At 37.2% G+C, this 14,532-nt stretch overlaps 1 protein-coding gene across 1 annotated transcript in view; it reads left to right on the top strand.

Annotated features, from left to right (window-relative positions):
* Window positions 1-242: 242 nt before the first annotated feature.
* Window positions 243-14,532, top strand: part of LOC128983096 (PC-esterase domain-containing protein 1A-like) — a 124,780-nt gene continuing 110,490 nt past the window's right edge. The window contains exons 1-2 of the mRNA XM_054402257.1: window positions 243-661; window positions 1,520-1,599. Of these exons, the coding sequence (XP_054258232.1) occupies window positions 586-661; window positions 1,520-1,599 (156 nt within the window). The 5' untranslated portion in view covers window positions 243-585. The remainder of the gene's footprint in view (window positions 662-1,519; window positions 1,600-14,532) is intronic.

Genomic DNA, 14,532 nt, shown 5'->3' with positions numbered 1-14,532 from the left:
GTAGTGCAAGTGAACCTTCAATATTATTTAAAAGGCTCGTATAGTCTATGATCTGTAGAGTAAGTGAGCTGTCCCCCTTGCAACGTTGCCACTTCGAAGGCCGCGGCCTGGCGTTAAAGGCGGCCGTGATCTGTGACGCTACTCTTTCAATCTACTTTTCCCATGGTCTGTCAGTGGCCATCAGTCGGCAACTCCCACTTCAGCTTACTGGTGTAATCTGATTGGACAGATAAGATGGTTGAAACCAGTTGAAACATAGTATTTTTTCGATCTTTCAAGTTTCAAATCCTCAAATAGTAGCTAAATACTTTATTGATACTAAAACAGGTCCTTGTAATTTAACACGTCGTTTGGAAGTTTGATATCTGGACCGGTTAATTCGTTTGATTGTTTATCAAATATTTTTACAAATCCAGTAACTTAGTAAATTTTTTTAACATAGACCCTATGAAAAATATTTCAGTTTTTGTTCTGTAAGGCTACTGAATCTTTAATTGTGAAAATGAAAAGCACATCTCATTCTGGACTTTAGGCCGTAGGCTACCATCTATGCTCTAACTTATTGAGATTTCTTAGCTAAATATTATGGCTGACGTATTCATGCATTCGGATGCGAAGAGTCTTCTAAGGAACAGACATATTCTATTCCTAGGAGATTCAAGTAAGTATATCTGCATTTAACCTACATATAGGTAACCAAGACATGCCACTTGTTGAACCAGTGTCTTGGGGGGGGGGGGGGGTTAAAGTAGGGATAAAAAAGGAAGTGCGTTTTAGGTGAGTTGTGGAAACTGAATTTTTACCAAAGTACCTGTAGGCCTTTAAATATCAATTTATAACTCAGGGCCGCTAAAGTAAAATGGGCCTAGGACTAGGTCCAGGGGTGGAATAGGTTTTAAGTTTCTTAGGCCTACTTCTGTTGGAGCGCAAGGAAGAGAAGAATTTCCCCACAAGGAAGTGTGGGAGGGGCGCAAATATCTCGGTTCTATAGCGTGTCACATGAAAACCGCGGGCTTGTCTTAACTGGTGTGACTAGGCCTAACTTATAGCTAGTATAGACTTTTTGTAACAAGCAAATCACAGGCATTGAGTTTAATTAACTTAATATGATACCTATAAGTTAGTAGGCCTAAGCTTAGGTATTTTTTTATGTTAACTTACATGTATCATTTTGAAGCTGATCTGTTAGTTTGTCTTCACAACACAACTTCATGCTGCACTGTCTTGGGTTGTAACTTGTATACAGAACTTGAATTTCACTATTGTCATGATAGTTGATAGGTACATTTAATTTTTTTTAGGATTGACGCCTAGACATTGGCTATATAAAGGGAGAGGTTTCAATTTTTTTAGATCTTGGCCATTTATAGAGAGGTTAAGTAACAAATTTAGTTAAAGTAGGCCTAAGTTACAACTTATATCGCCATCCATTTAACTTAACTTAACTAAAAATAGTTTGTTAGCTCAAATGAATTTCCATAACCTTGTGTTACAGTATGCTGATAGGCCTATTTTTCAGATATGAGAGCCCAGTACAAGGATTTAACGTGGCTGCTGAATTTTAACAAGTTGATTACCCAAAAATCCCTTAGATCAAAGGTAAGTTACCCATAGCTTTAACAAACTCTCTAACTGTAAGATAGCTATAAACGTTTTAAATGTCAGTCCCCAATCACATGAATTTAAAAAAAAACTATCTTAATTAGTGGTATATACATGTTGCTTGAATTCGAGCAATTGCAAAGTATTACAGAAGTTATTTCAAAACAGTCATATTTACGAGTTTAAAAGAGTCAACTCAAAGATTACTGGTGTGTAACTCATGGAAATACTCACGATGTACTTACTTCTATACAACAGTTCGATGTAATCAACATTTTATCATATATTTCATAAGCTGATATTGTTTTTTAGTGTTTCCTACACAACACATTTCCTGACTTATATCCGCATAAGGTTGTCCATGTTTAGCCAATGCCTTGTAGCCAGCACTAAGATAACAAATTTCAGTCATTTTTTTATAAGGATAAAATTTTTTCAAATTAGGCCTACCTTAAGGACATCCTGCATAAACCAGTTCGTCACAATTTTATTTGTTCAATTGCCATTCTTTTATAACGTTAATTACATATATTTACTTAATTAAATATTATACTTTTATGTTCATTATATTTTTTTGTTACCCTTAACAACTGTGAATAATAATTAACCCTAGCAGTGGCCAACCGTCGTCTGGTTACGGTATGACGTTGATGCTTAGAATGGCCAAAGTCGTCTGGTTACGGTATGGGCCGAAATTTTTTTAACGGTAAAAAAAACACTTACAATCAACTCAGATTAGAATAATATATATACCATTCGAAAGATCACATTCTGAACTTTCATTTTATTACATAAACAAACCCTGTAGCAGGTATATAACAATGTCACGACGATTAGAAATCAAATGAAATTTTGGCGCGGTACGACTTTTGCAGCCGACACTTGGGAACTGGCAAAACACGTCTTGTTTGGCATTACCCTGCTCGGGTAATTTTCGTCTTAGGATGTTGCGGTTGGTACCACTGGATAGACATTGATTTGTTCTTCATTATGGTAGTGATATTTATAAATAAATATTGATTGCACAATCGGTACGATTTTATGAAAACAGCTGTTTTCGAAATTTCTAACAAATGGCCAACAGTCGTTTGGTGGCGGTATGGAAAATACGAATTATATACAGTGAAAGTTATTGTTACTAGTCATATAGTATATCATTTTGAAGAGGAAGAAATTTAGATTTAGAGATTGGCAGCCCTGCGCTCGGGGCTATATCCGTCTGCTCACATGAAGACGACGGAAGTGAGTCATTACTACTACAGACGAGACTGATCAGGATCAGACAGTCTGTCGCCATTGTGTGTATTTGCCGGTGAGTGTTCGCTCGCATGTTATCCGCGATTTATTACTAAATACGTTATTAGTTCGTAGTGTTAGTGTTAGTGAAGTGTTTGTGTGTCTATAACAGTAATCTTCATGCATTTTATTATGCATAAATATTACTGAATTGTGTGAAATAGTGTTCATAAAAGGTATTATTTTTTAGCATCATGTCTAACAACGATGATTCTGATATCCAGCGACTACTTTTCGAGACGGATCTTAGTTCGCCCTGTTGTGACATCTATCCTTTTAGTGACGATGATGAGGATGTTGATGACCCTCCTTGTAGGCCTAGGCCTATCACCCCTCCTAGTCCTGATCCTGAACTTCCAGCCCCGCCCCCAGTGATCCAGTCCAATCCCCCACCTACTAAACCACCACCCCCCCCCCCCCCCCAGTGTTTCATGCTAATGATGGCCAGGTCGCAGGGCCAAGTAGAGAGGTCGTGTATGAGGCCTACAGGGCTAAAATCTTGAATAAAAAAAGTGCCCCGGTTACCCTCCCGTCAGAGAGGCCACCTCCCCTCCGTGACAATCTTCGGCCGAATAGGCATGAACTCTACCATGCAATATCTTCTATGGTGCAGGAAGAAAGTGATTTGGAAGACCTGTACGACTACTCATCGGGCAGTGGTGAGGAGTATGCGCCAGACTTGGACGACCTCGAGACTACTGACAGGGAGGACATATCTGGCCTGTTCGGGGTAGATGCACTCCCTGAGTCACCTCCCCCCCCACTTGACCCTAGGCCTACCAACGCAGAGTCTAGGCCCCCTAGGAAAAGGCCGTCTCAACCGCTTCACATCACAGATGAGACGGCTCTTTGTGAAGTCGGCACAGGCCCACCTCCCAAAGTCCCCAGGGCAGCCGCCCCTCCACTTGAAGACCCTCAACCGGCACCAGAACGAGCTCCGCAGGGAGGACTGCCGCGGCAAGAGCTGCCGACAGAAGCGCCGTGGGTGAGGGTTTATCCGCCTGAGCCGGCAGTGGACGTAAGCTCAAAATTCACTGTAGATAACCCTGGACCAACTTGTGTAGTGTCAAATAACCCTTTGCACTACTTCTTCCTCTTCTTCACTGGGGCCATGTGGGACATGTTTGTCAATGAGACAAACTTGTATGCCCACAGGAAAATCAACCATCTCCGAAGAACTGGATTGTTGTCCCCGCAATCCCGTTTTCGTAGATGGGTGGACGTCACAGTGGATGAGATGAAGAAGTACTTAGCGCTTTTGTTGGCTATGGGAATAACCCGTCGGAAGAATCTCACCGACTATTGGAGTAAAGACCGTACACTTCATATTGAGTTTTTCTGCCAAACCATGACTCTTCGTAGATTTCAATTGATAACATCCATGTTTCATTTGTCATCTCGCGTTTCTCCACCCCAGGGTCATGTAGGATATGATCCTTGGGTGAAGATTCGCGATTTCCTCCAAATGATGAATGGAAGTTTTAAAACTTATTTCATCCCAAGTCAGAATGTATGTATTGATGAAAGTATGGTGGGTATGAAAAACCGTACCACTTTCATACAATACATGCCAAACAAACGCCACTCACGGTTTGGCATTAAAAAGTTTGAGTTGTGTGATTCCAAGACGGGTTACGTCCTTCAGTCTGTGTTGTACTCTGGTAAATACTTTTTGTCTGCTAGTTCTGATCCCTTCACTCAGAAAGTTGTTGCGTACCTGATGGGGAAAGTTGGTTTACTGGACAAAGGTTATCATTTGTTCACTGATAACTTCTACACAAAGATCAACTTAGCCCGCTGGTTGAGCCAGAGAAACACCTTTTTGACAGGAACGGTCAACAAGCGGTCTAAGGATCTTTCGAAAGTCGCCTTGGATACAGTGCTACAAGTTGGTGAGACTTTGTACTTTAGAAGAAGGTTTGATGGTTCGGCATCAGTCCTCCTTGTGAAGTTCAAAGAGCGTGAAACCAGGAAACCGGTTCACCTAATATCAAATTGTATGCATGCCCAAGACGTCGAAGTTACCAGTCGAGGAACTAATCGCGTCTCGGTAAAACCAGTGACAATCAAGGTGTACAACGAGTTTATGGGTGGAGTGGATTCGAAAGACAAAAGTGTTTACCACTTGTCCTGCACTCGAACTTCATCTAAATACTGGAGGAAGATCGTTTACAATTTCATTGATATGGCTCTACTGAACGCATACATTTTGTATGCGGCTCAGCATGACAATCCTATGCCCAGGTCAAAATTTAATACCAGTGTAATTGATCAACTGTCAACCTCCGGTGTGCCTCTCCCCCTTCCGCCCACTGTCGGTCCAGCTGGAGACAACCCTGCACAGCACAACTACAACCACAACATCGTTCCGCTGCCTAACCATGGAAGGCGCATGTGTATTGTGTGCAAGAGTCAAGGACAAAACAACACACAACGGGGGTCACTATACTGCACCATATGCCAGAATGGAGTTCACGGCGTCTGCAAGTTCCAGATGTGCAAGAACATTCCTTGCGTCTTGGAACGTCGTCGCGGGCGGAAGAACTAGAGTCGACGACACGGGGGACATCGAGGGGAGGGTGAAGACACAGGGACATTGAGGGTAGGGGGTGAGTTACTATATTTATTTTTGTATTACTTTTACAATTGTAATGTAAGATGTAGGCCTATTTTATTATTGAGTAGGCCTAATAAAATATAAAATAAAAATTTTGTAATTTTTCCGACATCGTTACCGGACCAACTATCGCACGTTATCTCTTATATAATATGCCACTACCCTGTTTATATGTAAATTTATATATTTTATTGTTTATAAATACCTGTAGTGGTAATATATAGATATAATATGGCATTATTGATGTTTATAAAAATTACAGAGCTCTCAATGAAAAATAAGACTTTTTACATATTTGCCAAGTTTGCGACAATTTTTATTTTTCTACATAACACATAAAAAAAAAATTATATACCCAAGGTGTTATACATTTTTATAAAGGTAAATAGACACACTACAAGATGTTTATATTGGTTTGGGGGTAAAAAATTTGGTACAAAAGTAATACTAAATACTGTACACTCCATTTTCTCGAAATGCGCAAAAAATTCAAAACGTTCTCAAATTGACACATAATCATAGGTGAAAATAACTTTTTACCATCATACTTATGACTTTTTTGGATTCCTTACTTCATTAGCTTTACAAATATGTAGGCTACATATCATCAGCCTACATAATGTTTCACAGCACAAGCAAACACTGTAGGCTATAGTTTACACTTATTTGCGGTTTTGCGGTTATTGTATTATTATGTTCCTATTACGTACCTACAAAAAAAAAAATATTTCTAACATGTTATACATTTTTATGTAGGTAATTGAATACACTACAAGATTATTATGTTGGTTTGAAGTAAAAAAATTTGGTACAAAAGTTGTATACTAAATACTGTGAATTTTTTTTTTCGAGAAATCGCTAAAATATAAAAACATTATTATATATACGTATGTTTATAGGTAAAAAATTATTTTTACCATAAACTTTATGACTTTTTTTGATTCCTTACTTCATTAGCTTTACAAACATGTATATATCATTATTAGTATACACATGTATTATAGAACGTTTTATAACATAAACTAACACTGTACGGTTGTCAATTTTTTCGGTTCTCCGTTTGTCATTATATTTCGCCCCAAAAACTTAAAAAAAAAATATTTTCCTAACATGTTATATATTTCTATGTAGGGAATTAGATTGTCTACAAAATGTATATAATGAATTTCCCATAAAAAAATCCGTAGAAAAAAAATACCTAGGCCGCTTTTGAAATTTCAAAAAAAAAAATTCAGATTTTTTTATTTTTTTCACTTTACCGATAAAATACACTGTCTAAATCATTATAATATTACTATTTCTAGATTCTCCTGTTCTTTCCGAACAAAATGAATATGAGGTTGGCTAGGTTTACTTGTACGGTTGAATTTTTACGAATTTTCAAAAAAAGGTCTGCAAAATCGCCAAAATGGGTTGGCCATTCCCCACTTCTAACATTGGCCACTGCTAGGGTTAAAAATCATGCAATCATGCATCATGCATGGTGTTTTTTGGATACCAGTCATAGGCTATCCTTCTAAAATCACTTGACCTTCATGGAAACAGAATAAATGTCCTTGACATGCCAGATTTATTTAGCCTTAGAGGGCTTTCCTGCAATGATTACAAAGTTAAGTCCATGTTTCCTTTTAAAAATTGTAGCACTTTGGCTAACATCTTCGTTCATCGTTTGTAGGAATCTTCATCTTGTAGGTGTTCTTCATTATATAGGCTAATAACAATAATAAATTCCAAAAAAAAAACATGATCTCTATTTCTTCTTATCTAGGCTACTTGGTGGTGTTCTATCACTTTTTATGTTTCCATAGTTTGCAAATTGGTTCTTTAGTAAAAATTTAAAAACATACGTTTTCAGGAAAAGCACTTTGCAAAATTTTTCCCCCTTTTTTCAAAACTTTTATTAGTTTTTTTATTTCCTTAACATTTGAAGTTTCATAAAATGTCCATGGTAACGCAATATCTTTGGTAGTTTTTTTTTTAAAAGAGCATCTTTAGTGGAAAAACACAAAATCCTGTCACGACCATAACGGACGTTTAAATAAATATTAAAAATAGTTAATATTATTTTTATAACTATGTTTTGCTATAAACTAATTTACTTTTATGACCATTATACAATAAAAAGGTCACTGAGCTTTTCGTATATTTGGTCTTTCTAGAAAAAAATAAAAAAAACAAAAAATTGAAAAAAAGCCAAGAAAATCTTTTTAAGTTTGTATAACTCCGAAACAACTTACCTGAGACCCGAAAAATCGTTATGTTTGTATATAGGTGTGCTTCTCTTGTGTTTAAAACATTGAAATATGACGATATTTTAATTTTTGAAATTTTTATGATAGAAATCATAATTGTGATGGTCAGGGACAAGGTCGTGAATTGTCTGAAATAATCTAAATCTTTCTAAACAATCCTTCAATTATAGGCTACTGTTAGTTATAATAAAAATATGTGTTTCAATTGAACTAAACTGTTCAATTTACAATTATATTAAACAGGGTGTCTACCAACCGGGAAATCCAGGGAAACCGGGAATTGTACTTAAATTTTTACTGGCCATGAAATGTACGGGAATTGTCCTTAAATGCCAGACTATGTCCTTAAATTTTTAATAGGCCATAATTTTATTGGTCGCTAGTTGGTTAGGAGCACATAAAAGGTTTATCAGATGTTTGTTTACATTTTCATAATTTATTACTAGAGTAATTATGCAATAAAAATCCCATTAACAATCTCAAACCCATTAATATTTTATCACCACAATCAAGTGTCAAGTCAAGTACTTCCAAGAACTGTTGACTCAGCAGCTAGCTCATAAAAGTTGTATCACTTTTATTCCTTTACAACTTCTTTTTTTTATTACTAGGGTAATTATTATTAGATCTCAAACCTATTTTATCGTGAAAATAATAGCTTTTTAATGGCTGTTAAATTTCACTTCTTACTTGTACTTTGGCTTGAAGATCAATTTGCCGCGGCCAGTGCCTAGTGCCATAAAACTGTTTATGGTTTCATATTAAACATTTAAATAATCTACAGTCTTATTTTGTAAGTTAAACCCTTTTTTATGGATATTTTATCTTTCAATTGACAAAACCACAATTGTTGTTTGCATTAATGTTTTATCACTATGTAGGCCTGCTTGGTTTCAAATTATGTCATTGCATTTTCTGTATCTTTGTCTTATATTGTTGGCTATTCAGGTTTCAATGTTTTTTGTTTCCCATATATTTATTTATTGAGTTGTATGCTTTAAGCAATCAAAATCTTATGAACTACAATTATGATAGTGACTTTGATGCTATTATAACCTCATTGTTTGTTACTCAGTTTATATATGCCCTCCTAAATAATTAGGTCTAGGCCTGGGTATTTTGATTCTTGAAAGAGCTGTAAAATATATTAAGAAAATGTAATTGAGCCTAAGATAAACAACTAATGATTGCTATGTGTCGATATTAACTTTGCAAATGAAAATACAATAATCTTACTCTGTGCTTATTGCTTATTAATAGCCGCTTACCATACCTTGATTTTTTACTAAGAATTGAGTAACAATATGCATTAAAGATTTTTTTTTCAAAAGTATTCGAGAACCTAACGTTGTGCCAGGGCGAATCATGCCAAATTAATCGGCCTGGATCGGATAAGCTATGTTATGAAGTTTACGTGACTGATGGAGATATTTGTCGCTATCGCAGGAGACAATGGTTGCGTTTCTCTGTTACACTATAAAAGCTTTACCTAAAGTATAGGTAGGCCTATGTTTGTTTACTTTCAATAAATTTCTATTTTGTAATTTTTAACTCTTATCTATTATTATTTACTCTTCTCTCTGGTACAACTACAGTGAATAACAAGATTAATAAAGTTTGACAAATCAGGAAAATTATTCGGTAGGCCTAATGACACCGACAAAGGTTACGGCAAAGTGTCCTTAAATGTACGGGAATTGTCCATGAATTTTTTATCCAGAATATAGTAGACACCCTGATTAAAGTTATTGTCATGACCAAACACACTATAATCCATAAGGCTGGATTGGTCGTGAAAAAACCCGCGATGGTCGTGAAACTTTGGTCGTGAAATTACGTGTTATTTGGCTCTGTTCTGGTGGTAACCCTGCACCTCATGTTCGAGGATACAAAGTGGACTTCTAGGTTAATCTAGCAATTGAAATATCTTATAAACAAAAATTAACACAATGTCTACTTCATCGAATGACTACGTACGGTCATGGACACACCAAAATTACAAAAAACACAATCTTTCCTTTATTAATCTTGTAATTCCTCCTTTCAACTCGAAACGACCGGCACTACAATCCTGACGTACATCCCGAACTAGTCTCTAAAACCAACTGACTCCATCAACGCCAGGCTTGCCACTATCGTGCTCCAAAGTTGAAAATTTTTCCCAAATGGTCGTGACGCCAAATCGAGGGACAGACTTATTTTGTCATGGTAGTCAGTTTGCAATGACAATAAAATTATAATATGCTCCTTTTTTGTAAGTTTAATAACCATTGATGACATAAAAATATGGCTTTATATATTTCGGCATGAATAATTAGTATAAAAACAGTGTGAATGTTGGAAAATGTACCCTAGGGACACGTCATGGTCGTGAATTTCGAGACTTTAAAAATACGAAAAAAATACCTAGAACCTATTTAAAACTAAATAAATGTGTGTAACATGTTGCTCCCTTCCCAAAAAATATAAAAACACATAATAATAAACTAGCCTACAAATCCAGTATCTACGAAGTAAAAGGCCAGGGACATGAAAACGTACGTTTTTAAATTTTCACTCTCTTACAATGATTGTCAAGAAATACAGTACTGTGTCAATACAATGTTTTTGTTTGGATCAAATTGTCCAGGCTTTTTAACTTTTTTCCATTGTAATATGTACTCAAACCCAAATTCAAAGAGTGAATATTATTAATTTCAACCAGGTCAGTAAAATTTAATTTTAGTAGGAATTTAATTTCCTTGAATTGCAACTTATATTAACAGCAATTAAATTGTCCAGCTGATCATAATGTAAACAATTATGTTCTTCATAAGGATAACATGGGAAGTTTAAAAGCCACCGGGGCAAAGCCCTAGGGACTTTTTCAAAAATTTAAGGTCAGTTTGCAAAACTATGTGACACGCTATTTCCAATGAGACGTCAATGGACAAAATCGGTTAAGAAATGGCAGAGGAGTTCAGAGGACAAATTTTGTGTTGGCGTATATAATAATAGATAGGTGTCTTTAATGATTATGTAAATTTATCTAAGTTCAGAACCTAATGACTTAAAAAAAATTAATGTTTTATTGTAAAACTGTTTAGTTAGGCCCAAATAGAGTTCAAGGATCGATAACTTAGGTTCTTGCTTCTGTTTCTATTATCACAATTCAACCAATTTGACTTGACTTAACTAAAGATAACATCGTTAAACTTAGGCATAAAACAACGCTTCGATATACAATTTTTTAAATTTTTTTAGCTCTACAAAATGGTTAGGAAAGAAATAGTGAAATTTTGTGTTTTTAGGGTCAAAAATGGGAGAAACCAGTTTTTACCCTACAAAACCCCCCATAAAACCCCTGTTCCCATAGTCCGATCATGCTGGGTCCCGAACTCATTCGAAGAAACGTCTCAGAGGTTTAGTACACGTTTGTACCAAATTTAATCAAAATCGGATAATTTTTGCTCGAATTATTGCGCTAACAGACTCACACACACACACACATACATATATCAGGGTTCCCACGGACCTGGGAACTCAGGGAAGATCAGGGAAAGTCAGGGAAACAGGTATAGGATCAGGTAATGTCAGGGAAAGTTAAAAAAAAGGCTGAAAGTCAGAGAAAAGTTTTAAAAATAAAGTAGGCCCTAAGTCAAAGAAATTTACTTAAAACTGTTGAAAATGCCTGCCTTTTCTATTTATTTGTAATAGTCATACAGATGATATGAATGTTGTTTTTACTATCAGCTGTCTGTTTTGTTGTCCAATATTGTTCCTTGTCATGAAAACATTAATGAGAAATACATTTGATTATTTTATTGAGCGGAGCGAGCGAAGCTCTTATACGTCGACTCTTATGCATTTCGTAATACGCAAACTCCTCCTAGACGGCTGAATCAATCGTTTTCAAATTTTGCAAGGTGATAAAGACCATATCGGCGAGTGCCAACATCTATATGGCGTTTAATAAGTCTCTCAGGAATCCGCCCCACTGGGTCTCAAAGTTTCAATGTAATCCTTATGGAAGAAGTATTTGACACATAAACAAATACATATGATCAGCTGTTGACTTTTGAATGCAGTAGAAAAGAAATAGTTGATAGCATTAATCCACAGATATTAGAACAGAAACTGTATGGATCATAAATACAGTATAACCAAATGACGACACTAGCTTGAGGTCCGTGACGTAAGAAGTGGTGAAGGAAGTAGTAAAGGTGAGCAGTCTGGAGTGTGAAAACTGATTATGGCGATTAGAATTAAGTATCTGCATTCCTAAAATTCTATGGGAAGGGAAGAAAACGGGTCCGTGACGTAGGAAGTGGTGAATGAAGTAGTCAAGGCGAGCTGTCCGGAGTGTGGGAACTGTTTATGAAGATTAGATTAGGGTATCTGCATTCCTAAAATTCTATGGGAAGGGAGGAAAACGGGTCCGCGACGTAGGAAGTGGTGAAGGAAGTAGTCAAGGCGAGCTGTCCGGAGTGTGGGAACTGTTTATGAAGATTAGATTAGGGTATCTGCATTCCTAAAATTCTATTGGAAGGGAAGGAAACAGGTCCGCGACGTAGGAAGTGGTGAAGGAAGCAGTAAAGGCGAGCTGTTCGGGGTATGGGATCCGTGTATGACCATTAGATTAAGGTATTTGCAATCCTAAAATGCTATGGGAAGGGAGGAACACAGGTCCGTGACGTAGGAAGTGGTGAAGGAAGTAGTAAAGGCGAGCTGTTGGGAGTATGGGATCTGTTTATGACCAATAGATTAAGGTATTTGCAATCCAATAATGCTAAGGGAAGGGAGGAAAACGGGTTCGTGACGTAGGAAGTGATGAAGGAAGTAGTAAAGGCGAGTTTTTCGGAGTGTGGGGTAACTGTTTATGACGATTATATTAAGGTATCTGCAATCCTAAAATGCTATGAAAGGGAGGGAAACAGGTCCGTGACGTAGGAAGTGGTGAAGGAAGTAATAAAGGCGAGTTGTTCGGAGTGTGGGAACTGTTTATGACGATTAGGTTAAGGTATATATGCAATCCTAAAATGCTATGGAAAGGGAGGGAAAGAGGTCCTACGTCACGGACTAAGTGCGGATTAAGGTAGTAAAAGCGAGTTGTTTGGAGTGTGGGAACTGTTTATGACGATTAGATTAAGGTATCTGCAATCCTAAAATGCCTTGGAAAGGGATGGAAACAGGTCCGTGACGTAGGAAGTGGTGAAGGAAGTAGTAAAGGAGAGCTGTCCGGAGTGTCGGAACTGTTTATGACGATTAGATTAAGGTATATCTGCATTCCTAAAATGCTATGGAAAGGGAGGGAATCAGGTCGGTGATGTAGGAAGTGGTGAAGGAAGTAGTAAAGGCGTGTTGTTCGGAGTGTGGGATATGCTTATGACCAATAGATTAAGGTATTTGCAATCCAATAATGCTAAGGGAAGGGAGGGAAACAGGTCCTAGATGTAGGAAGTGGTGAAGGAAGTAGTCAAGGCGAGCTGTCCGGAGTGTGGGAACTGTTTATGACGATTAGATTAAAGTATCTACAATCTTAAAATTCTATAGGAAGAGAGGGAAACAGGTCCGCGACGTAAGAAGAGGTGAAGGAAGTAGTAAGGTGAGCAGTGTGGAGTGTGGGAACTGGAAACCGTTTGTAGCAGTTAGATTAATGTATCTGCAATACTGAAATGCTATGAGAAGGGGATGGAAGCATGCCCACGACTTAGAAAATGGTGAAAGAAGTAGTAACGGCTAGCAGTGCGGAGTGTTGGCAATGTTTGTGGCAATTATATTGACGTATCTAAAATACTAAAATGCTATGGAAAGTGATTAAAACAGGTCCACGATGTAGGAAGTGGCTTAGGAAATAGTAAAGTATGAGCATAGTGTGAGAACCATCTGTGGCAGTTAGATTAAAGTATCTTCAATCCTAAAATGCCATGAGAAGGGAAGGAAACAGGCCCCACGACGTAGGAAGTGGTGAAGGAAGTAGTAAAGGCTGGCAGTTCAGAGTGGGGGAACCGTTGGGCAGTTAGATAAATGTATATAATACGTAAATGCTATGAGAAGGGAAGGAAACAGGTCTATGACGTAGGAAATGGTGAAGGAAGTAGTAAGGCTTGCAGTGCAGAGTGTGGGAACTGTCTTTGGCAATTACATTAATGTATCTACAATTCTAAAATGCTTGGGAAGAGAGGGAAACAGGTCCACGACGTAGGGGGTGGTGAAGGAAGTAGTAAAGGTGAGCAGTGTTGAGTGTGGGAATGGATTAATGAATCTGCAATGCTAAAATACTATAGGAAGAGACTGTAGACTGTAGGTTAAAATTATTACGAAGCACGAATCGATACATATTTCGATACATGCAATGGTTTATAATAGTAATTTACAACTGAGTTGACAACAGCTGATTTTTACTGCATGGAGGCTAAACACGATTTTTACTCCCTAAAGAGTAAAAATGCTACTTTAGACCCGCAACGCATGCATTAAAAACGACTGTTTTACTACAGTATGACAAAAACAATATAATATGAACCCTTGATCACTCCGCTCAATTTTGTGGATGCCTTTGCGAACGCCACCTAGTAGTTTAAATTCGTTTTTCGTCGTAGTTTTACTTAGATTATCCCTAAACACCTCCACTTGGGAGAATAATTCAAGAAAAACTTTTTAAGATCAGTGTGTGAAATGAACAGATTTGCCAAAACAAAAAAGCAAATCCTTCCCGGGTCTAGGTCCTGGTCTTACCATGAGAGCTACTGTAATAGCTTTAATAGCTTATTCCCTATAGGCTAT

The sequence above is a fragment of the Macrosteles quadrilineatus genome, unplaced genomic scaffold, assembly GCF_028750875.1.
Source record: "Macrosteles quadrilineatus isolate MER2022 unplaced genomic scaffold, UCM_ALF_1.0 Scaffold_1__1_contigs__length_201487025, whole genome shotgun sequence".
Lineage (NCBI taxonomy): Eukaryota > Metazoa > Arthropoda > Insecta > Hemiptera > Cicadellidae > Macrosteles > Macrosteles quadrilineatus.
Note: the sequence above shows the minus strand (reverse complement) of the source record. Positions and strands in the feature narration are given on the sequence as shown.